Source organism: Quercus suber, unplaced genomic scaffold, assembly GCF_002906115.3.
Source record: "Quercus suber isolate HL8 unplaced genomic scaffold, Cork oak 2.0 scaffold_63, whole genome shotgun sequence".
In the NCBI taxonomy this organism is placed as follows: domain Eukaryota; kingdom Viridiplantae; phylum Streptophyta; class Magnoliopsida; order Fagales; family Fagaceae; genus Quercus; species Quercus suber.
The window spans coordinates 1,514,986-1,540,801 of record NW_027069528.1 but is presented as its reverse complement, the minus strand read 5'-3'; the positions used below and the strand labels follow the sequence as shown (position 1 = coordinate 1,540,801).

Genomic DNA, 25,816 nt, shown 5'->3' with positions numbered 1-25,816 from the left:
ATTTTTTGATGGTGACAATTATGCTTTCTGGAAGGTTAAACTGAGGGCATTTTTATGCTTTATTAATGATACCGTTTGGGATGCGGTCGAAGTAGGTTGGACTAGGCCGGAGGCTACAAAATCCACTTAGCATAAGGCAGCTCTTGCGGCGGCTAATGCTAATAGTAAAGCCTTGAATGCTATTTTCTGTAGTGTGTCTCCAGATGAATTCCACAGGATCTCTCACATGACAGTTGCCAAAAAAGCTTGGGAGATTTTGGAGACTACCTATGAAGGTACAAAGAAAGTTAAGGACACAAAACTTCAGATGCTGGTAAGCAAGTTCGAAGAGCTTAAGATGAGAGATGATGAGTCCTTTGATTCGTTTTATGGAAAGTTCAATGAAATTGTGATTGTGAAGCTCAATCTTGGTGAAAGGATTGAAGATATTAAGGTGGTGAGAAAAATTTTGAGGTCCTTACCGGAGAGCTTTCGAGCAAAAGTCACAGCCATAGAGGAAAGCAAAGATTTGGATGAAATTAAGATCCAAGAGTTCATTGGGTCTCTTCAAACGTATGAGCTTAGACTGCCTTCTCATAAGAAAAGTAAATCTCTTACTCTTAAAACCATCACCGAAAGACTGGATGATTCCTCCGATGAAGATGGAGTGGAAAAAGATGTAGCATTCCTTGCAAAGAACTTCCGAAAATTTCTGAAGATGTAAAATAGTGGGAAATCGTTCAGCAGAGGGAAGTTCTCATCCTCCAAAGGGGATAGGAAAGAGTTTAAGAAGAAAGATGGAAATGATTCCCAGTCTCCTCAAGGCATTGTTTGTTATGAATGCAATGGCCATGGACATCTTAAGAAGGAGTGTCCCAATTATCTAAGAGGAAAGGGCAGGGTATATGCTACAATTCTGAGTGATTCAGATTCATCCAACTTTGATTTGGAAGAGGGCTGTGATGGAGAAGGAAACTACTCCGCCTTTATGACTATTGCTCATGTTGAGTTCACGGAGGACTTGAATCAACTAGTGAAAGAACTTGGAGAGCATAGTGATGAGGATCCATGAGAATTGTAGAAAAATTAGATGCTGAAGAAGATGAAGATTCAACCGGTCTTCAAGAAAACTACAATTCTCTACTTGAAAAGTCAGGAGAATATACAAGGGTGGCCAAGGCAGCCATAAAGAAGATGAAAAAGGCAGAAGAGGACTATAAAAGTCTTCTAGTGCATTATAAAGAGGCCAAGTGTGAAATTGAAACGCTGAATGGTGAGCTGATTGAAGCCTACTTAAAAATCAGATTTCTTGAGCAAGAGGTAGTGCAAGCACATGCCATGATAGAAAGGGTCTCCTTCAAGAGGCTGGAAGATGTTATCTCATCTCAAAAACCTTTCTCAGATAAGTCCGGGTTGGGATATACCAGAAGGAGTAGCTTATCAGCTAATGTCACCAAAGAAGTGAAGTTTGTGAAGTCCAAAGAAATGGTTGTAGAAGGGCATATTACTGAGAAAGTTAAGGTTGAAAAGAAGAAGAAGGGAGCTGATCAACGGGTGTTTAATAAGTTTTGTAACCAATCAAAAGCCAAATTTGAAGCTAGAGGAAGATCCCTTCCAAGATCACAATGGAGTCCTAGAACGAATCATTTTTGTCACTTTTGCAGATTGCAAGGACATACCAGACCAAACTGCCATAAGCTGAGAGTATTGAACAATGCAAGCGCTCCTCGGTCACGAGGAAGTAGAAATGACAAGAGATATTGGGGTGGTGAGCAATCAAGAAGTCAAAACGGTGATCCCGGAATGATGGACGTGATGAAGATGATTGGTGCCTTCACCACTTGTTTGGAAAGTTTCACCAGAAGGTTTGAAAGTCTCAACTCTCGTACCCAATCCGTCAAAGATATCACCCCAAACACACGTGACGTATGGGTGAAGAGGGGTATTCATGCATAAACATTATAACATGTTTATGCACTAATTCTTTCAATGCTTAGGGACATTTGCTGTTGCATCTTATCATGCATTGCCTTCATCTTATAGCATGTTTCTTTTACCTGTTTGGCTTGTACTTGTTTTTGTTTTGTTGATCTTACTTTATTTTGATTTGTTTTTTAATGTGTTCAAAAAATTCAAAAAACCCATAAAAATTGAAAAATCTTCAAAAAGTTTGATCGCTTGTTTTGTGCATATCTCATGTGAGTTTGGCATAGTACCTTCGTACTAATGGCATAGTGCATTTACGAGCTTAGCTTGCTATGTATGCACATTTATCGTTGTGGAAGAAATCTTGAAAACTATGCGTGATTGTTGTAAATAGATTTTCAAGCTTGTCATGAATGATTGGTCAATAGTCCTGATGGTCTTGATACTTGCATAGACTTGTGTCTATATATTTTCTCACTTTATTTTTTATATTTTTGCAAAAGAGCTCTCTAAATGTAAATGTCCAAATGAAAAGAGATATCGAGTTGTAAAAGTCTGTCGCACATACTAGTATTTGACTAGGAAAAAGGGAAAGCGACTTTTGTTTTTGAAATGTATGGTGCTCAAAAAGCCAAATGCTATCTCTCAATGTTGAAATATCAAATATTTCAAACACCAATCTCAAAAAGAGATGTGTTATCCAAAAATGATCAAATGTTATGATTTATGTAGAAGCCAAATAAAAAGCTTCTAAGTTGTGTAATCAATTTGTGGGAGGTCATATATGTTCATTTCTATAATTGAGAAAGACCACTTGACGAAGTATCAGTTGTGTATGACTTGATTGAATTGATCATTGAAGTTTCACTTTGGTCTAAGGACTATTTCACACTTGATACTCACCCACAACACACAAGACTTTGATTCAATGAATGCTTATCTCATTTGTGTGATTGTACATGTTCAAATGTGATGTGTATGCTTAAACACTTGCTGATCAAACCCAAAAAGATTTTTAAATGTTTTATTTGTTTTTTAAAGTGATTTTATACTTTCGTGTTCTTTGTTTTTGTTCAAAATGCACTTTTGTTTTTTTCTTCAAAAACTGGTTCAGAGGTTTTCTCATGAGAAGCTCGCGACTTAGAGCTTCCCGCGAAAAGGGCTTGAGGGAAATAAATTTTTCATCATGTCACACAAAAAATCTCGCGACTGTATTGCGACTACCTTGCAACCAACAGCTTCTCGGGGAATGCTGTTTGGCCAAAATTGGATTTTTTCCAAAATCAGACAGAAGCTATCGCGACTATCTCGCTACTGTCTCGCGACTAAAAGGTTCTCGCGAAAGTTTTTGTGCATCAGGTGTAATTCTCGCGATTGTCTCGCGATTGCTTCGCTACTTTTTAACCCGCGAAAAACGCGTGTTTTCAGTTTATATGTAGCAGATGTGACAGTTTTTCAAATCACTCACATTTCCCTCGCTTAACCTCTCTCGAACCATTTTCAACCCAAAATCAATTTTACTCAAACCCCATCAATTTCTAGCATTTTTTCTGCAGTTTCAACTTCAAGGTATGTTTTCTAAAACATTTGCCTCTTGTTTTACATCATTTATGTAGAAATTTATGTTAGGGTTTCAAAAATTTAGGGATTTTTGAAAATTGGGTTGGGTCTTTTTTTGCGGATTTATTTCCAAAACTTTTGATTGGGCTGAGTCCCATTTGTTATTTGTGCATCTGTGTTGGCCCCTTGAGGCATTTTAACATGTACTTAGGCAAGATTTCACCATGTTCATGCATTTTTCATGTGTTATGTGCTTTGTTGCATATTAGGTGTTTGACAAAACGTATGAGTGACATTTGTGTGTTGAATTGGACTAAACTTAGTTCCAATCAATGGTCTAGGTCTCTTTTGCCATATTTATCATGCTTTAGTCAATGGCTATGTGTTTTACATACTTTGCCCATTCTGTGCCTCAATGCAATGCCATGCACACACTAGGCACACACCTAGGCACCCTCTAGGCACACCTCTTGCATCTCATGCTGCACATACATGCATCAACACATGCACATATATGCACACACATGCACAATAACTTATTTTCATGTATTGTGTTTATAATTCCTTGTTCTATATGCTTTAGCATGTTGTTTTGAGTTGGTTATGCTCTGTTTTAGGCTAATTTTACCTATGTTATGGAACTAACTTGAATCTAATCAAGTTTTATGTTCTATTTGTGCTTTGTGTACTTGGTTCTTTTTTGGACTTGTTGTTATACAGATGGCTCCAACTAAGCATGCAGTAATAAAGAAACCAACATCCAAACGTGCACGCACTGATTCTGATCACTTCAAGTCTGCTGAAGTTGATGCGAAGTATAATGACTGCTATAAGCACAGAACAATCATCATGGAAAGGGTGGTTCAATTGGAATCTCTTGAAGACACCTTCATTCCTGAAGTGTTCAAAGAACGAACCTGGACCAAGTTGTTGAACCCAGTTGGGGTTGTCTATTCAGAGATAGTCAGGGAGTTTTTCTCAAATGCTACTGTTGAAGGAGATCGCATTGAGGGCTAGGTAAGGCACAAAGAATTTGTGATTACAAGAGAAATCATCCAAGACTTCTTGGAGGTTTGTCCTCCCTCACAGCCAATTACAGTGGCCTTTGAGGACAGAATAGGTTCTACTGATGAGATGATTCGACTACTTGGTGGCTCACCGAAGAAATCATCAGTGGGTACAATCCGATTTTCTCCAGAAATAAGGATATTGAGTTATGTGATGATCCATAACTTGTATTCGGTCACCAACCTCACCACACTATCAGCTCCAAGAACAAGATTTCTGTATGATCTCTTTACTCATAAGGAGATAGACATTTGTGGCCATATCATCCATATCCTGAAGAAGAGCATTACAAAGCAGAATTTAAGGACTGTAATGTCATTTCCCTCTTTGATTATGGGCTTGATTGCTAAGGCAAAGCTCAAACTTTCCAATGGCCTCATAGTAGTTCAGAGGGACTACCCCATTGGTGGTCATACATTGACTAGGAGCATAGAACATATCAAAGGCTCCAAGACTGGTGTGCATACCATACCACAACCATGTGTTGAGTAGGACGAAGGTGGAGATACAGAGGAGGATATTGATAGGTTCACTTTTGCTCCAGAGGTCGCGGCTCAGCCATCATCTTCTGCTCCAACACAAGGTTTAAGTAAACTTGATCAATTACTAGTTAAAATGGACCAAATGTCTATAGTGCTTGATTCCCATGTGCAACACACCGCGACCCAGTTTGCATACCTCCAAGGACAGATCATTGCATTGTCTTCATAGATGCAAGACTTGCCTATGGCGCAGGGATCAGATTCAGAGTCGGATCAGTTCTAGCCTTTTTAGCCATTCTGGTCAAAAAGGGGAGAAAAGTTTGAGGGGGAGTTGAGGAAGAGCTTGCACAGTGTTAGGGGGAGCATAGGTTTAGGCTTATAAGCATTGGTTATTGGTTCATAGACGGTTTACTTCTGTTTATTTTAGTTTTCATAACTGCTGTTTTATGCTTATAGTTGCTACTGCTTTTGTTTAAAGCTTAAATACTTTGGTTTAATCTCAGTTTTATTTCAGTTTATTTTGTGATTCTCTCTATGCTTTTTAGCATACTTTTTTGTACTTTAAAGATATTGCTAATATGTCTTAAGTACCTCACTCTTGTGCCCTTGTAGGATTGTTCCTAGATGCATATATGTTTTTATGCATTGGTTGAGTGTTGGACACGCAAATGAAAGTTTGCAATTGAGCTTATTAGCTTGCATGTTTGGATGTTCATTTCTTGTGTGAATGAGTATTGTGATCACTATTGTATAGTGATTGCGTGTTTGGTCAAGCCATGGTCTATTGTTTTATTCCATTTTGCTTGATTGCATTGTGCTTGTTCCATTTTCATTACAAGTTTTCTACATAACAATGAACTTATTGTGTTGTTGTGTTTCAGGAGATACTTGTCATTATGGTTCAAGAGCTTCACAGTTTCTAGATTAAGTGTGAGTGAGTTTTGCCACTGTTCCAAAACTCACGTTTAAGTCTAGAGTCTGTTTTAGGGGTTTTGTCATGGAATAGCCAAAGGGGGAGATTGTAAAGTTATTATTTACAACTATATATTTTGTTGGCTTATATTTCGTGCCAAATTTGATTGTAATTATATTCAATCTATTGTACCCTATATTTATTGTGGGATTTCATTGTAAGGGTTGTGTGTTAGAGAGAGAGTGTGAAGACTCAAGCATTTGAAGACTGAAGATTTCTCGCGGGTATCTCGCGACTTAGCTTCCCACGAAGTGACTCGTGTGCTTTGCACATGCTGGAATGCGAAGAGTCAGGTCAGATGGAGAAAGCTGTGTCTCGCGAGTATCTCGTGGGTAAGGCCTTCCCGCGAGACACCCGCGAGGCATTCCGTTCTGCCAGCTTGTCCAGTCTGATTCATACTTTCTGTACCCACACTATTTATACCCACATTACCCACAATTGAAAGGAGAGCCTCTAAGAGAAAACTCTAGCCAAACACCTTGAGAGTTAGAGATTGATAGCCCAAACACTTACCACACTCTTTCAGAGTGTCAAGTGAAGTTTTGGTTCTGCTGGGAAGTATTGGAAGAAGCCAAGGATGGCAGATGCAACATGGAGCTTGTTGCAGGATTTGAAGAACTAAGACAAGACACGGTTCTGAGAAGCCTTGTTGGATTAGGAGCTTGGAGGGTTTAGGTACATCGGGTAGATTAGGCTTGGAGGGTCTCTTACTAACTTGTATCCCAACTGATTGTCTAGTGGATCGATTTCTGCTTGAAGGGCGGCAGAGAGGTTTTTCGCTGAATTCTTCAATTTTCTCTTCGATAACACGTCTTGGTGTTATCTGTGTTTGCATCTCTCTTCCCTACTCTTGTTCATTTCATTTTTACTGTTGCGTTGCTTTAAATATGGATTAGAGTAGTTGTCTTGCTTATACGCTTGTGTTTACACTATTCCACACTTAGTATTAAGTTAGGGTAAAATTAACCAAGCCGTAATTTTAATTTGAGGGTCTAAATAGCTCTTGTGTTTTTTTAACACATTTTCGAGTTTTCAATAAGGAACCCTCCATGGACTCTGGTTTCTTAATCCAGACATGGTAGATGAAAAGCCATCATGCCACTTTGCATAAGGTTGATCTGAAATATCTACCCTTTAGATTCCTGGTCCCCCATTAAACCACTTCATCCCAATCATCAGAAGCATCAGCAACTAAGCAAAGTTCCATCAATTGCCTCCAAAGTCTTCTAGTGAATGAGCACTTGAAGAATAGATGTTCCTTGCTCTCAATACTGTTTCTATAGAAAACAGTCAAACACAAACACAGTCTCCTTTGTAGCACCATTGCATCATCCTTTTTCTAGTTGTCAACCTATTCCTCAAAGTCAACCAGCCAATAAACCCATGTCTTGGATTAGTTTGTGGGAACCATATCAATTTCCGGAATGGAATTTCATTTTCGTTGTCTGAGTTGCCCATGTTGCATCACAATTCATTTTTCTTGTAGGAGATGTGATCCAAACAAGCATGTCCTGTTCACCCAATCTGATGAGGCTAAGTTTACTTTGAACAATGACCAAATCATCAGATCTAGCTGGGGACCAAGCCCACTTCCCATTAAGCAACACACTAGTTTTGCCTCAATGGAGCTTGCTGCATTATGATGCACCGACACAAACATGGACACAGCAATACGACAATTTTTGAAAAGTAAGGACACGATCCGACGTGGACACGGCAATTAAATAATTAATTAAAGTTTATATTTAGATATTTTTTTTAATATTTTTAAACATAAAATGTCAAGAAACAAAAAAGATATAAGTTACAAGGTATAACTTATATGGCAGTAACAACATTATACATGGCACATAATGACAGTAACAACGTTATATTATATCCCACTCTCACACGGTGACACTGTGGCAGTGGGAGTGGGATTAAAAAAAAAAAAAAAACAAAAACAAAACAAAACAAAACAAAACGCGTTATAATAAGTAACCCATTCAATGGCCAAATATCTGAAAGAAAAAAAAATGGAGGGTGGGTGGGTTGAGAAGTGAGAACTTGAGATGTGAGTTTCGGTCTAATGACTTCTCAGACTTGTTGTTTTAGGGTATATCACGAAATCAACGGTATTGGTAAGTCCATCTGTAAAAATCTATGATTTTTTTTTCACTGCTGGCGTGTCGGACGTGTTGGAGCCGCGTCGGAGAAGCGAAAAAAAAAGAGACACTGCTCGGACACCGGAGTCCGGCGAATCGTACCGGGTCCAATGTCCGACACGACGCCAAAAATGGCCCTAATTTGAGTAAATTTCTACAACCCCAAGTGCTTTGTTGTGGAATTTTAACATTATAAAAGCACTTACCCTTCAAAGTCTTGCTATTTTTATTGAGATAGGAATAAGTAATTTTATAAAAATCTTTGCTTCTTGATCTCATGATGCATAGTTTCACAATGACTATCTTTATTGCTTCTGGCCAGTCAAAAGAAAAAGAAACAAATGTCTTAGGGTGCATAGTGTGGAAAGATTACACTTTTGAGTAAATGAAAAAAGGGAATTTGTTTAATTTGGTTCACAACTTTTCAGGAATCAAAATTTCTTTGGTAAGGTTCGTTGGGATCTATAGTTCAGAGATTGATTCTTTATTTTGGACATTGCGTTATTGATACAATTTCGTTATGAGTCAGCTAGTGCATCGGCGAGAGAATGGTCGTCAAAGGTTAGTTTCTTTTACTTTTTGCACCATGTATACATTGAGGGGCTTTAATTGTTTCACATCCAACAGTGTCCACACTTTTTCACATCATATGTAAAATGTGGACAACTAATGTGAAAGTGTGGATATTGTGTAAAATATTTCACATATAAATAGGTGAAACAATTAATAATTACCCACGTTCAAATAATATGTCATTCACATATTTCAGTAATTTGAATCAGCTAATTCTTCAAGTTGATTGTTCATGTTTAGCTAATTCTTCTTATTCTTCCTTTTTTTAATTTAATTTTTCTCCCAGTGAGATTACAATAGCTTATTTCTTGTTTGACTATTTGTGCTAACTTATTTAGATGCTTCTATATTGGTTATTGCCATTATAAACATGGACAAATAACATTTCAGGTCCTTAACTACTAGTTTGGATTGAAAGGGAGGGAGAGGGAGTAGAGTAGAGTTAGTCAGAAATCACCTTGGCTGAAAATCAATAATTTTTAGCCAACTCTACTCTACTCTCCCCCCACCCCCTCAATCCAAACTGACCATAAAGTTGGGCTAATTTCTTAATTTTTTTCCTAGAACAAAAAGCCTTAGTCCCAAAACTTAGAATTGGCTATGGTTGCTAAACATGCTAATTAGGATGAGCTATATGTTTTCTTTCTGCTTTGGAGATAGACTATTGGGCTAAACCACATCATGAATTATGCTTATGCTCTTGTACTATCTATCTATCTCATTGTCCCAACATCAATTATAACATTCTCAACTCATATTTCCTTTATGAATGGTGCATTTGACGTTTCTTCATTCAGTTTTTTTGTTTTCTACTCACCCCATTTATGTTTTCTATGTTTTTGTTCAGGAGTCATGAAATTATTGAGCTCGGCGAATACTCGAGGAATGGAGTTGAAGCTGAGGGGAAACATTCCATTAAAAATTGGGTAGATTCATGGGAAGGAAGAACACCACCATTGCCAAGGACAATTCTTGACCCCCAGGGTCTGTTCCTTCACCTATGGAATAAAATACTCCTGGTGTCGTGTGTGATTGCAGTATCGGTGGATCCTTTATTCTTTTACATCCCTGTGATCAATGATGCTAAGAGGTGCCTTATGTTGGAGAAAAAGTTGAGGATCGTAGTCTTAGTTTTGCGCACAGTCACTGATGTCATTTACATAGTGCATATTATTTTGCAATTTCGGACTGCGTTCCTAGACAAGGTAGTTGAGGAAGGTGCGGAAATTACCAATCGATATTCTTGGAGACACTTCATAATCGATATTCTTGTCATTCTTCCCATTCCACAGGTAAGGGCAGTTTTCTTCAGCTAATTATTTATTTATTTATTTTTTTTATAGGGAAATGCTATTACATTCATGATGAATGTCTTCTTTAGGTAAAACTCCATTTAGTCCCCTAGCATGTATATTATTATGAGCTGATAGTTTGATAGATTATATTTTTATAGGAAATTACATTTTATTCCCCTAAACTATACCCCATTTTATATTTACCTTTTAAACTATAAGAAAACACACTTACCCCCTAAATTGTTAGCTGCATAACACTTACCTAGTTGAACTATTTGAATGTATATTTACCCCCCTACACTATTACTCATATAATACTATGCTACCATGAGTAATAGTTTAGAGAAGTAAGTGTGCATTGTCATAATTTAGGAAAGTAAGTATAAAAGGAGTATAATTTGAAGATGGTAAAGTATGCATCCTCATAGTTTAGGGAGTAAGTGTAAAAGGGAGTATAGTTTAAGAGAATGAAGTGTAATTTCCCCTAACTTTTTATTGGATTGATATTTCTGAACAGTTGGATTACATATATAATTCTTCATATCCTTAACATACATATCAAGTTTTGTGACAAACAGATTTTATTTACTATTTGATTTAGAAACTCATTTTTTATGCATAAATTTAAGCATAGAAACATGAAATTTAAACATTTGACCAATGAAATTGTTATTGACCTCAGATAATTTAAAAATTTTGCAAACATGTAGATTAAAAAAAAATAATTTAATCTAATGGTTGATTTGTTAAAATTCACATCCAATAAAAAAAATATTAAAATGGTATAATATAACTTCTACACTAGTTGTAAGTTTTTAATTTGATACTTAATAGTTATAAACTTACTATATATAAGTTGTGGATTTTATTATTTTTATCTTTTTAATTTAATATGTGAAAAATAAACTCACATATTTTAAAAAAAAAAATATATTAAAAATATATATATATATATATATATATTTATTGAATATTATCAGTTATGAATGTAATATGTATTTTATTAATTATTTATAATTTTAAAATTATTAATTAATTATTTATGACATCACTAGTTCAAGTCTGATCAAACCAGAAAACCAAGAACCACTCTCTTTCCAATATTTTGATTTATCCAGTATTTAAAAATATGGTGCAAATAACTGAAATCATGACATCTACACGGAGTGTGCACCCTACCCGCAAGCCTGGGTCCAGCGGGTTGGGTGTCACTATAGTTATGCCGCTAACTCAGGTTGTTCCCCCTACCCTTTTATTTTATTTTATTTTCATTAAAAAAAAAAAGAATTACCTTTGCTTTTAAAATATATAACGTAAGCATTTTCTTTTATTTTTTAAAAAAATTTGAAAGCCTGCACAAAAACAGCTTTGTTTCACTTTGTTAACAACAAAGTTGAAAGGACCAGTAATGGAAGGAAGGACTTTGATTGATCCCTTGAATACATTTATTGTGTTTTGTAAGCCTTTTTCTTTGTTTATTTGGTTTATTTTGCTACATATAACTTTTTAACATAAAAATAAAATAAAATATTTGTTTAAAAAAAATTATTATGGGCATAACTGTGTGTTTGTCTAATTTATTTTTAAACAAAATATGTTAAAAGAAAATAAGGTATACCAAACCAATCTTAAGAACCAATTAAACTGATAGCTCCAATACAAACTTAAGGGGACTAAATTATATCATAGTTTTACTTTTTATTTAAATTAGCTTGCGTTTTTCTTTTACAAAAACTACATTTTTAGAATTGGTTTTATCCAGTTTCAGGAGAAAAAGAAATAATTTTTTAAAATTATTTTATCCTGCATGACTAGATTTTATCGTTGACTTTAAACTTGTTGCAATCTATTCAGGTAGTACTTCTTCAAATAATTTATTCTGAAATGAGAAGCACTGGATCTTCAGATTCTATAAGGTGGCTGAACGCCCTCGTTCTCTTCCAATATGTGCCAAGAGTTCGTCAGATCTACATATCCTGGAAGGAACTTACGAAAAGTAAAGGCAAATTTGTTGGATGGGTTAAAGCTGCATTCATTTTCTTTCTGTACATCCTTTCCAGTCATGTAAGTTTCTTGAGGTACTGATTTTCATATTTATCGTGGGTGAATTATATAATTGCTTGGTTTTATTAAGATCTGGTTCAGGAAAATTGCACCACCCAAAGTTACTATTCAATCCAATAAGATGTTACACCAAATTGGTATATTTATGGAAATGATGTAATTTAAGAATTGATTTGTCAAAATTTATGTACAATAATTTTTTTTTTAGCGGAATAACGTTACTTAAAGTTACACATTTTTATTATTATTTATAGATATGGTAGAATTTAAACCTATAGTGTCTATTTTATAATGATTATTTTAATCATTAGGTCAAGATACCAGTTGATTTTAGGTATAGGCAGGTTTTGAACCTTATATCTCGATATTATAGTTGGTTTTTAGCGTATGCGAGGTTACCCCATATATCTTATTCGATAACAAAAAATTTTATCAGCTAAGCTAACTGAAACTTACTATAAAGTTACACAATTCAGCCCTTTTTTTTATTTATTTATTTTTATTTATTAAGTTTTTGGTGATGACTTGCTCTTTCATGTTTTTTGTTCATCCTACATTCTAAGGAAACAAAATTTTTGTGTGTTTACTGTTTATATGATAAAAATAATCTTGGTATGGTTTTGATGTTAAGACTAAATTATGTTCTTGAAATTGAGATCAACATGGAGTCTGATGTTAAGATCGTGATGTCTTAATCAACCACCAAAGTGTCTGTCAAACTGAAAATAACATAGTACACGTTCAGACCAAAATTACTACATAAAAGAATAATAAAATTTAGTCTAGTCCTTATATATTTTTTAAGTTTTGATTTATGAATTCACATTTAAAATCTAAAGATATTTGACATCAAATTAAAGTATAATTAAGACTCTTGGTGCAAAAATTAAAATACAATTATAATAAAATGAATTCTTGATTGAGCTTTACCTTTAATATTACAAAGGAGAAAACCTATTCAACCAGTTTTGTAGGTTGCCATGATATAATAATTACATTTTTTTTTTTTTAAGGAACATAAAAACTTCATGAATGATTTTTAATGTCATGTTCGTCTTTCAGGTAATTGGAGCATTTTGGTACTTTTTCTCTATTGAACGAGAGACAGTTTGCTGGCACAAAGCCTGTAAAAATCAAAGTGGATGTGGCCGAAGTTCTTTTAGTTGTGCTCACTCGGGAAATTACACATTTCTTGATGATCTTTGCCCTATAAATGCACCAAATTCAACGCTATTTGATTTTGGAATATTTCTTGAAGCCCTTCAATCTGGTGTCGTGCAGTCCTCAAATCTTCCAACAAAATTCTTTTTCTGTTTCTGGTGGGGACTACGAAATCTAAGGTTTGCATGTGCTAGACTGACCATTATTATATATTGACCAGTGATCTTGATTTTTGTTTCCTTATGATCATACTATAAAATGCTTTTATGGTCTTTCTTGATATATCACCCAAGTAGATTTCTTCGTCTTAACTTATTATTTCCCCAAGAGTTTGTACTTCGTAGATTCTTACTTTATAGTCGTCCCAGTTAAAATTCTAAGATTAGTATGTTTGCGCCATTTTTGCAGTTCTTTTGGTCAAAGCCTCCAAACAAGCAACTATCCCTGGGAAAGCTGCTTCGCAATTTTTATTTCTCTCTTCGGCATGCTGTTATTTTTATGTTTCCTTGAAAATTTGAAGGTAAATTCTTTCTTTTCTCTCCTTTTCTTTTGTTTAAAAAGGTTTGAGATTGTAGTGGTGGTGGTGTGGAGTTGTAGATTGTTAGCTGAATTGGGCGGTGGGACTATTCATCTATGATTATGTGAAGATTTTAGACCATAAAAATCAGCTTTAATATATATTGCCTAAGCCTGGTAATGCATTATTTGAAAGGTTAAAAACCAAAAAGGTTTTAGAATCTTTCACATCCTATAATGTCCACTCTCTTATTTTTACGTCACGAATAAATGTGGACATCTGATATGAAAGTACAGACATTGTGTAAAATGTTACAAATCTTGTGTGTGAAACAATTAATAATTGGCACCAAAAAAAAGCTGTATTTAGTGCAATCGGCAAACCTACCTCATCAACTTCTTGATAAGTGAGTACTATTTTTTCCCTTGTTTTCTTTCATTCATTGTTTTTAATTGACTAATCATGGTACCCTCCTTTTCTTGATCATGCTTTTCTTGAAATAACAGATCCAATTTAATTTGTTGAACAGCCAAGAAAACGTATATTTAATTAGATTGTGAGATCAATCTCAGTCTCTATCCCCTCAAAATTAAAAGGAGCATTAATTTCTCTCTACATGCTAGAGGAGTTGAAACCAAAGCATCCCCTAATTCAATCTTCTTCTTCTTCTCTGTTTTTATTTTTTTTTTTATTTTTTTATTTTTTTATTTTTTTATTTTTTTATTTTTTGTTTTTATTTTCCCGGTGAAAAGAGAATAATTATTGGACTACAAGTGCGACCTAGGATTAGTCTTAATCCTAGGTCAGTGAATATGTACATACTTTATATATGCCAGATATTGTAAGATTTGAAGAATATATAACTTACTAATAGTGGAACTGGAACAGAATTATATCCAGTCTGCAACTGAAAGCTCAGACGAGGACCGTAAGACATCAGAGGAGAAAAGATTGGAAAATCTAAGAAAGAGTAGACAAAGAATAGCAAGAGGAGAAATACAAGTATGGGCCGGAAAATACATGTTCCCTGATGAAAAAAAGCAAGAAATTATGAATATCTTTGATGAAAATTGGGAAGAAGACATACATGTTAATGTGAAGAATCTTTTCCTCATTCTTCCTCCAGAACTGAAAAGTTATATAAAGCACTATCTCTGCTTTCATATGCTAGAGAAAGTGAGTTCCTCTGGCTCTATATATTTCCTAATTAACATTTTGTCCCCATGCGTGCATGATGAATAAGAATAGTACTTAATTCATATATATATATATATATATATATATCTACACTCCCCCAAGAAAGAAAGGTATTGTTAAAAAAACAATTGACGGTTCTATTTATGTGAGAGGAGCAACTGCATGCCATTATGATTGATTTCCATTTTTTGAAAAAGAATTAATTAGGAATATGTATTAATTAGAATTTTAAATATATTTATGGTGATAAATGAATAAGTTTTATTAAATTTGGTTCAAATAAACCTATAGTAAAATCCTACTGAATTCTATCTAAAATCAAATACCATACTTGAGAGAACAAAATGTTTAAAATATATTTAGAATTTAATGATTGTGTGTGAGAAAAAAAATATAAAGATGAGATAAAATAACTTTCTGAGTGATAATATGAAGTATTTTTATATACATGCATACGTCATACTCTTAGGGGGGGAAAAACTGTACTTTAATATTTGTAAATTTGATTATATGATTTTTTTCATTCTCACAAATATGCCATGGACATGATATATATATATATATTGTGTGTGTGTGTGTGTGTGTGTGTGTATAAAATTTCTTGTTATAATGGCATTATTCATCTCGATTGCTTTATAACTTAGGTGCCAGTGCTTGAAAATATGGAGGAACGATTGTTGCATATGATATGCGAGTCTCTGAAACCAGTCTCCTACAAGGAATACACCTATATTGTTCGAGAGGGAGAGCCAATTGATACAACTTACTTCATTACACGAGGCATTGCATGGACCTACACAACCTGTAATAATAATGGTGAAACAACTGGCTCCTCACACGCTGAGTGTCTTGAAAAGGGTCACTTCTTTGGAGAAGAACTTATACAATGGGTATTGGGAGAGGCCTCTTTGTCAAACCTATTCAGACTCCCACTTTCTTCTCAAGTAGTTAAATCCCATACAAAAGTTGAAGCCTTTGCTCTAATGGCCGATGACTTGAGGAATATAGTCTCTAGAACAAAATTTCATGTTAGTGAAGAGGAATTGGAAACTAAGGTAGCTTCTATGTTTCAAGCAGCCTTGCGCGGCAAGAAAGAAAAGTCTTCTCAGTCTGGTACAAGCGGCGGGGATGAGAAGTTACCGAGTTCGTCAGGTACACAAGTCAATTGAAGCACTGCTCGTTCAAGCTGAGACCTATTATCGTTAGGATATTGTGACTGCTTATTGACATCTCTTCATCATGAACAAATGTGTCTACTTTTGAAGAGTTATCGGTTACAGGGTAAAACTAAAGTCATTGTTTTGCCACAACGTTGCAGTCTTACAGATTGTAGTGCGTGCATTTATTGAATCATTGTATCGCAGGAGGCAACCATTCAAAAGTTCAAAAACACTTGTGATGTTATATTACTGATTGTTTTAAAAGTTTAAACCATTGAGATATGATAAATTTAATCATTTAATCATATATTTCTAAGTTCTAACACCCCTTATGTGTGAGCAGAAACTGTATTTAATAAGTGAGGCCTAATATAAGAGATTTTAAATGAGAGGTAGAGTAGAGGAGATAATGATCGAACTTAAAACTCTTGCTCTGATTATGTTCTAGTCTTTATTATTACTAGTTAATAAAGACCCACATTTTTCTTTTTAAGAGATAGTTTCAAGTTATGATGTCCACTCCTGATGATAGTTTTTTATTATCAGATGGCAACACTAGTCTTTTTTTTTTTTTTTTTTTAATTTTTTTTTAAGAGAGAGCTTAAACTAATTGACACTTTATTTATTATTTATGTTTTTCATTTTGATCAATTTCAATGAATTGGACTTACTAGACTAAACTGGACCATAATGGACCGAATAGACCAAAATGAATCCAATGAACTAAAGTCAACCGAATGGGACCTAAATGGAACAAATCGAATCGAGGTGGATGTTTATTATCTCTATTTCTTGAAATTAATGAAAATGACATGGTTCTTTAAGAGCATTCACAGCAGTAGTACTAAAAAGCCATATTTGTATTTTTAGCTCCTCAAACACCTAAAAATCATGCTCCAGTAGTAGAGCTAAACTTATTTTTTTTAGCTCTATTGTTACAATGCATATCTATAGATAGATGTGCACTGTAGCTGAGAGCTAAACAAAAAGAAATTAATATTTTACTCTCAGCCTGATTAAAATAATAAAAGTCTTCCCATGATGTCTCTTTCACCTCACACCATGCCCCCCTCTCTCTCAGTCACTCTCACCTCTTTGTCTCAACTTCTCCGACCCATGCCTTCGCCGGCCTCAACGTCATCGGCCCAAGCCGTCGATCCACGCCTCCAACCCACGCCTCTGCCCAGTCCTTCATCTCAATGCTCACCCAACGTCGACAAGCTTGGGTTTCTCTAGATTTCGTGGGTTTCATCATCGATTAAAGCTTTAGGTTTCTTTGGGTTTCATCGTTGAAGCCGTCATTACCTTCCTCAGCCCATTACTTTGGTTTTCTGTCGATCAGACTCATCTACCTCAGACCCACTTCTCTTCTGTCGATCAAACCCACGCCGACATTGTCCTCCTCACTGAAGCCCAGCTCTGTGATTGGTGATTTTTTATTTTGTTTGTGATTGATGATTTTGTTTGGTCTAGGTTGAGGAAAAATATTGGAGATTTTGGTTGGTTGATCCTATTGTGGATTGGTGGTGGTGGGTGTGGTTATGGCTGTGGCTGATGGTAGAGGTGATTGTGGTTGGTGTTGTGGATGTTTTTAGGGTAGTGGGCTATATTATTTTATTGTAGGAAATATATTATTTTATTGTGAAGTTTATATTATTTTCTTGTGTTGAAAGCTAAAATAGATCCACTGTTGCAGCATGTGTGTAAGTAAAATAGATAAAGTAACTTTTGATGGAGTTAAATAGCTAAATTTTTAGATCTACTGCTATGGATGCTCTAAGTAGGAGTGGAATTGGACCATTTAACTTGACATTGAATACTACATTAGCATACATATATGAGTACAGTGGTGCAATAGGATTTTTTGTGTGAGTATAAACTAAAAATAAATAAATGGTGTCTTTGTCCAAGCTGTTTTTAATACATTTATTTTTTTTATTATAAATTACATTTAGGTTCTAGAATGTGTAAAATTATAGTAGTAAAAAGTGATAGTCCTATCATAATTGGTAAGTTACAATTAGTTTTGAAAATGTATAAAAACATAATGCATTATCGTATACATTAATATACATATAAGGATGGAAATAAAATGCGCTATAACAGAAAAGATGAATAAAGAAGAAAAACATAGAGAGATTTCTATTGAACGATGAAAAGTGATTTGAACAAGCTCAAGTAAAATACATTACACTAACCTCTATTTATAGTACCAAAAATAGATACAATCAAGAACCTTCTAAGAGCTTCTATCATAACTGAATTATAACAACCCTATAACAACTTCCAAATTTCAAGGGAGGATAGTTATCATTGAGGCTCTATGTCAATCTTTGTAACTAAATCAACCTCGAGCACTTAAGAAGAATAGAGGAAGTCTTGAAACCCTGAACTAAGGAAGAAGATCAAAATGGCATCGTTCCACTAATGTTGAAATGTCACCGTTTCTTATAACACACTTAAACTCTCTCTCACTTGAAAAAACACGAAGTCACATTTTTTAAAATAGGTTTCTCTCTCGCTTGAGATAGGTGGCTCCCATCTTTTTTGCGAGTGTAAAACATTAGTCCCTTCCTTCGAAGGCGTGCATCCGTACCTCTCAGTGACAAGTTCACTCAGAGGCTTGTGGGGATTTTCTCCTTGGGTTGCTGGGAAAAAGATTATTTTCTTTCTCTCCTTTCCATTGTTGTCTATAATCTTTCCTTACCAATTTTTACCCTTTTCTTTTTCCTTCCCTTTTCTCGGTTTTTCTTACTGAACCACGAGATGGAAGACCTTACCAAAACTTGGAGTAAGCTTAAACTATCGAATTGTGAGGGATCTAACGTGAGGTTAATGGAAAAACATGCTAAAATAGAGTGGGTGTTGGCAGCCAAATTTCTGACCCGGCGTGCGCTCAACCTAGAGGCTATTGCAAAAACTTTCTCCCCCCTCTAGAGAGTAACGAAGGGCTTCAAAGTCAGGAAGGAGGGTGATCATATTGTCCTCTTTTCCTTCAAGGACCAACTCGATATGAGGAGAGTCCTAGCAGGGGAACCTTGGAGTTTTGATAAATACTTGGTGGCAATGCAAGAGTTTGATGGCACCAAGGACGTGAGAGACTTGAAGTTTGATCAAGCCACTTTTTGGGTTCAAGTACATGATCTCCCACTAAGATTTAAGAATAGATTGGTGGCTGAACAACTCTATGAAGACTCAGGAACAGTAAACAGTGGAGAGGACGAAGCGGCCATGGTAAGAGATAGGTTTGTGCGGGTAAGGGTTACTCTGAACATTTCCAAACCGTTATGCAAGGGAAGATTGATTACTCTGGATGATGGCAAGTACTTGTGGATTCCTTTTAAGTACGAATGACTTCCAAACCTCTGCTATAGGTATGGGTGTCTATCACATGATGGGCAGAACTGTGAGTTTGGGTCTACTTGTGAGGGGAACTTGGATGATGAAAGCCCTCAGTACAGACCTTGGATAAAAGCTCCTCCTTTTGTGCCTTCAAAGAGCAAGATGGTTATGGTACTGGGTATTAGTGAACTGAGGAAGAAAGCTAATCCTCCTTCTAATCCGGTGCAGGGCAGCAAGCTACTAGTAGTGGTGCTCCGTACTGACAATCCCTCACCAGAGGTAATCTAGCCCGAAAACTGAGGTAAAGATTCAAATCCACCTGTCATGATGGAGTTGGTTTCTTATTAGACAGATCTGGCGCTTCCAGAGGACTTTCAGAGTGATAAGATTGAAGCAGGTTACGTGTACGCTAGTGCAGTGGCGTTGGAAGTTGGAGCTGAAGCGGGAAAAAAATTTAAGGTGACGTTGGAGGCATTGGACAAGGAAATAGCAAGGTTTGACTCTACACCCTCTGCATGTGCTGAAACTCTTTTCCCTCTGGGCCCTCTCATGCCTGGCCTAACATACTCTTGCCCTTATCCCAACCTAATAAGCCCGCTTGCCAACATAACAAACTCAGGCCCTCTTTAGGTTAAACCAACGCCCAACACTTCTCCAAAGTGGACTAGGATCAAAAGACAAGTGGGCTCAAATGAGGATTCTCCTAAACTCAACGCTGCTCTGTGAAAAAAAGTAGCTCACTTGCCTCACTCCGACTCAAAACCATCAAAACGTAGAATCACGTATACTTCTGATCAGAAAGAAAACATTATCTCATCAGTGGAGGCTAGTTCCCAGCCTCGTTGAGAACAATGAGTTGTTTATGTTGGAATGTGCAGGGGCTTGGGAACTACTGTATGATTCAAGAGCTTGCTAGCCTAGTACGAGCACAAGACCCCTCTATCCTGTTCCTAGCCAAAACCTGGGCAGCTAAAGCAAGGCTAGAAAAACTGTGTGATGACCTTAATTTTGACGAGAAGTGGGTTGTAGACAAAATTACTAAAGCTGGTGGTTTGGCTCTTCTTTGGAAAAATTCAGTAAGTATCAAAGTAGTTGACTCTTCTCTTAATTTTATTGATGCTATTGTCAATGATGGCCATGTGGATTCCTGGAGGCTTACTGGTATCTATGGTCTCCCAGAATCAAGGAGGAAGGTGGAAGCATGGCAACTTTTACGTGAACTCAATAATAAGTACAACCTCCCTTAGGTATGTGCGGGGGACTTTAATGAGATCCTTAGAGGCCATGAGAAGCTTGGCAGAACTCCAAGAAGGGAAGTGGAGATGGAAACTTTCAGGGATGTTGTGGATGAGCTTGGTTTTGTTGACCTTGGGTTCACCAGAAAAAAATTTACTTGGAGAGGCAAACGGGGCTAGGCAATGATATTGGAAAGACTGGACCGTGCCTTTGCTAGCCCTACATGGTTAGAACTCTTCCCAGCTACACGGGTCCAATATATCCATTCCAATGCCTCTGACCATAACCCTAATATCATCAAACCCGATGGAATTGTGTAGTGCAGAAATAAACCTTTTCATTTTGAGAGCATGTTGAAGAAAGAAGATGGGTGTAGGAACACGATAATTGATGCATGGGGTTCCCCATCTTATGAGAGCAACATGATCCTGGCTGCCTCAAAAATTAAACATTGTGGCGAGAAATTGGTGGAATGGAGTTGCTCCTCCTTTGGGAGTATTAAAAGGCAACTAGCAGAGGCTTCAAAATTGCTTGTCTTAGCTGAAGAGGCTTCAAAATTGCTTGTCTTAGCTGAGAAGGTTGCTGCAAGAGGTGGTTCCTTTGACCAGGTCTAAATTTTAAAGTTGGAAATCAATGAGCTCCTTGATAAGGAGAGCATGGTGTGGATTCAGAGGGCTCGTGCCTTGTACTTACAATCAGGTGATAGCAACACTCGCTTCTTTCACAGTAGGGCCTCACAAAGATATAAGAGAAACTGGATTCTTGGGTTGAAGAATAACTAGAACATATGGTGCACTTTTGAACATCAACTTCAAGAGATTGCTACTTCCTNGGCGGGGCGTGGGGTTGGGGATGGTGGACTATAAAGGTGTTCGATGACCATTGGTTGCCAGGTAGGGGCTTGGGTAAAGTTATCTCTCCGCCCCCAGATCATAACCCGGATATGAAGGTGGCTGACTTAATAGACCATGAGTTGCACTGCTTGAAATCTGATCGGGTTGATGCTATTTTCATCCCAATGGAGGCAAATGTGATCAAAACGATTCCTTTGAGTCTAATGGACACACATAATTGGTTGTACTGGCCAAAGAACCGTAATGGTGTTTACTCGGTCAAATTCGGGTACAAACTGGCTTGTGAGTGGATGAGCTTGTTGCACCGGGTGCCTCTGACCAAACCGAAGGTAATAATACATGGAAAAAAATCTGGAACCTCCACATTCCAAACCGAATCCGTACCCTTCTCTGGTGTCCCTACAATGACTCTTTCCCCATGAGGGTTAATTTGACTCGGAGAAAACTTCTACAAGTAGATACTTGCCCCAACTGCAACTTGGAACCTGAGACCGTTGCTCACGCCTTATGGTCTTGCCAGAAACTCGATCTTGTGTGGCTCCCTTAGTTTGCTAAGCTTAAGGAGACTACCTCACCACACTCGACATTCTCTGAGATTATGTACTTAGCCCTTCTGGACCCCAATTGTGTGGAGGTGTTTGCAAATACCATCTCCCTGATTTGCATGAGTAGAAACAGAGTAGCCTTTGGGCTTCAGGTTCGACCCTTGAAAAAAATTCCAGAGCAAGCCCATGCCTTGGTGCATGAATTCCACCACCTCCGTCTAATCCATGCAAAAATCCCAAGAACAGCTCATGCAGTTCGGTGGAAGCCTCCACCCCCTGGTACGGTGAAAGTGAACTTCGACAGCGCTATTTTCTCAACCCATTCTTCAGCAGGTCTCGCATGATAATCCATGATCTGGCTGGATTGGTATTGGTTGCCTTTTCACAAAAAATTCCCCTGTCTACTTCAGTGGAGATAGTGGAAGTGATAGCAGCGAGAAGGGCTCTCTTGTTTGCCAGAGAGCTTGGTTTTGACAGAGTTTTGGTTGAAGGAGACTTTGAAGTTGTAATCAATGCCATCAAGGATAAATCTCTCCTTTCTTTGGACTGGGCCACATTTTAAGAGATATCCATGCTCTATCTTATTCCTGTAGTAGTATTTCTTTTTTCATGTTAAGCGCTCGGGTAATAGTGTGGCTCATCGCCTAGCCGTAGATCATTTTGTAATCCTTTGTTAGTCTGGATGGAGGAAGTCCCTCTTGACATTGTGGATGTTTACAACCATGATCTTGTCTTTTAAATGAATAGTTTCTGCCCCTCTTGTGGGCTAGTTTCTCAACAAAAAAAAAAAAAAACTCTTTCTCACTTAAACCACATGACATCGTTTTGATCTTAGTCTCAAGTTACCGTTGAGTTGAACTAGACCTCTTCTTCTTCTAATTTCAACTTCAAGTCATTGCTTTTCTTTTTACTCAAATCTTCACTTGCTTTAACACAAGACAGGTCTCTCCATAGTCCATACACCCTCAATTTAGGCTCTCTTGATTGATACATAAGAATCCTGAAATTAATCATATCATTTTAGTTAAGTTGGTGCCATGAGATTTTTAACCTTAAGTATATAGTCTATATAGAGGCTCATTAAGTATAATTTTCACTAGGTTGTAGAGGCATAATATCTTATGCTAATCCAAGAGAAAACCCTAACCTTTAACTATCCAACCAATTAGTGAGTATAGAAGTAAATAAAGAAGATAATTTACAATGTTGTTACTATGAAGGAGTCCAAATCTTCTATCTCACTTTTCCTGTTTCACTCTATGCTCCACAAATAAAAATGTGACAAGTGTCTAATTATTTAAGTAAAACATAATTTTATGCCTTAGACTTATTTCAGTTATCTAAATAAAATAAATAAATAAAACAAAAAGAAACCCAACACATTCCTACCACCACCGGTTCACCACCTCAACTTTTTCTAGCGCCACTACAAGAGATCGCCAGTGACATCAATCCCACTAGTTACGCCCATCCACCTTCGCCGAGTCCACACCACGTCCTCCTTGTTTTCAAATCCATGAATGAGTTTTATTATTTGTGATCCATGAAATCGCTTGCGAGAACTCCATAAAAAAAAACAAATCACCATGGCTTATACCCATTGTCCATAAATTATTCATATGGGATAGTGGACGTTCCACTCGCAGACAATGAAAGTTGAACTTGGAACAAAATTTTTAGGCCATTGTTTTGTTTGTTTGAGACTAGATTGGTGAGAAAGAAAGCAACATGAGAGAGTGTTTTTTCTAGAGCGCTTTGATTTTTGAGGGTAACAGTTTTGGATTTAAAAACAAGGTTTTGACTTGGACCCAACAAAGGTGGATGGCCGTGACTGCTCGGGTTGATGTTGCTAGCAATTCCTGACGACGTCGGTGATTTGTTGCTCCTACTGATGATGAAGGTGGTGGTGGTGGAGGATCAGTTGTGGGGAGGCGTTGGTGGTTTGTTTATTTTATTTATTGTTATTTATTTTAGGTAACAAATAATAAAGGCATAAAATTATAATTTAATTTATTAGGTGAGATATGTGGCAAATTTTTATTGGTGGAGTATAGCGTGGAGCAGGCAAAATGGGATAAAAGATTTGAACTTACTATGAAGCTAATAGAGAACATATTATTCGATGTTGTTACTGTTATAGTGTAGAGTCAAGTCATCCCAACAGTATTGCAAAAATTAGATATTCAAGGTGATTATTGAAGTCACAAACATAGTTTGTGGAAGGATTTTAAATTAGAAGAGTTCAACCAACTTGAAGCAAATAATGGGGTCACTTCTGTGAATTTTCTGTGTGGTAGAGTTTAGGGATACGGGTATATCTCAAATGTAAACTAATTCCAATAGTAAAATTGTTTTTTGGGGTTAGGGTTAATCCTGATAGTAGTTTTTATTTTTTATTTTTTCATTTCGTCACCATATGTTGTGTTGTTTCCTTTATTGATTTATTGCTATATTTGATGATTTGTAAATTTGTGATAATTAGCTGTAAATCAAATCAAATGGTATATGTGCGTTTTTAGACTCCTTAAACACAAACAGATTAACCTTATTTAACTAAGTGATAATCTTAGATAAATTATTCAGATCTAGGTTAACACAAATAAATCATATCATTGAAATAGTGCAAAAAATAAAGAACACAACTATATGATAACCCAGGAAAACCAAATCGGTAAAAAACATGGGGAGGATTTAATCTAGCTATCCTTAAAGTAAAACAGATCTACTATGAAAGAATTGAAGTTTTACAATAGTGACTTAGACCACTAACATTCTACTGCTACCTCGAGTAGAAAATTTACTGCCACAACCATGTGACAACTTCGAGTCTACAGACTACTTCTTTCTTTAATCTCCTACAGCCACAAGTTCTTCCACTTGTGATATTCTTTAAGTTCTTTAAGCAGCAACTGAAACAATCACCAAGCTCTTGACATCAATCTTGATCTTGATAATCCTAAGTATATATGAAGACAAATACCTCTAGATCTCACAAGAGATTCATACACACAGCATAAACAACAACGATAAAATGTGGTTAGGGTTTTTCCTTTTATACTTAAGGCAAAACATAAAACCCTACACGTCATATGGGCTTGGGCTGAGTTGGAAAAATCTGTAGAAAAACAATCTGCATGAGTTTTGATCGATTAAGTCTAATTTTCGATCGATCAAGCTTTGCAGAAAGTGAATAGTAATTTTCTGCAATTACTTGATTCTAACTTTATAATAAACATACTTTGAGCAGCCTAATTCTAGACTCTAAGTTTTGATCATGATTTGCCAACATTACACATTGAAGTTCTAATACATTTAGATCCTGAATTTTTAGAACTTAGCAGTATATAATTGCCCTTAATATCAACCAATGTATCAAAATTGTCTTTTCATTGTGGTCACCCATTTTCTCTAAAATAGCAAAAAGAAATGATACTATTTTTTAATCCTTTTGTTTTGGATAAGTGAGTGGAATGGGAATGTTATCTTTGGTAAGCGCGCTAACACTTGGGTTCCTTCCTCCCCCAAATAAACCACCAGAAGAAATGCTAAAATAAAAGGATGTTGAAAGTCATCGGGTTGTTGGGTTTTCTTTCTTGTTTTGTTCCTCATGGTGTTAACTAATAATTAGTTCATGTTGTCGAATAAAATTGGTCATTTATAGCCCCGAAAAAAAAATGTTGAAATTTGGAGGGTTTATCTACGTTGCGAGGACTGTGGTTATTTAGATTCATGTATTTTTT

General features: G+C 36.2%; 1 protein-coding gene across 2 annotated transcripts; it reads left to right on the top strand.

The window, feature by feature from the left end:
* The first annotated feature begins 8,021 nt into the window (after nucleotides 1-8,021).
* LOC112040827 (cyclic nucleotide-gated ion channel 1) lies at nucleotides 8,022-16,424 on the top strand. Of its 2 annotated transcripts, none has more exons than XM_024073751.2 (8): nucleotides 8,022-8,108; nucleotides 8,561-8,693; nucleotides 9,553-9,997; nucleotides 11,855-12,064; nucleotides 13,127-13,404; nucleotides 13,634-13,745; nucleotides 14,631-14,918; nucleotides 15,584-16,424. In XM_024073751.2, exons 2-8 carry the CDS (start codon nucleotides 8,653-8,655, stop codon nucleotides 16,106-16,108), a joined length of 1,899 nt encoding a protein of 632 aa, XP_023929519.1. In that variant the 5' UTR covers nucleotides 8,022-8,108; nucleotides 8,561-8,652; the 3' UTR covers nucleotides 16,109-16,424. The 2 variants fall into 2 exon arrangements, with proteins under 2 accessions (XP_023929519.1, XP_023929518.1); XM_024073750.2 differs by having other exon boundaries at nucleotides 8,023-8,278.
* Nucleotides 16,425-25,816: the final 9,392 nt, after the last annotated feature.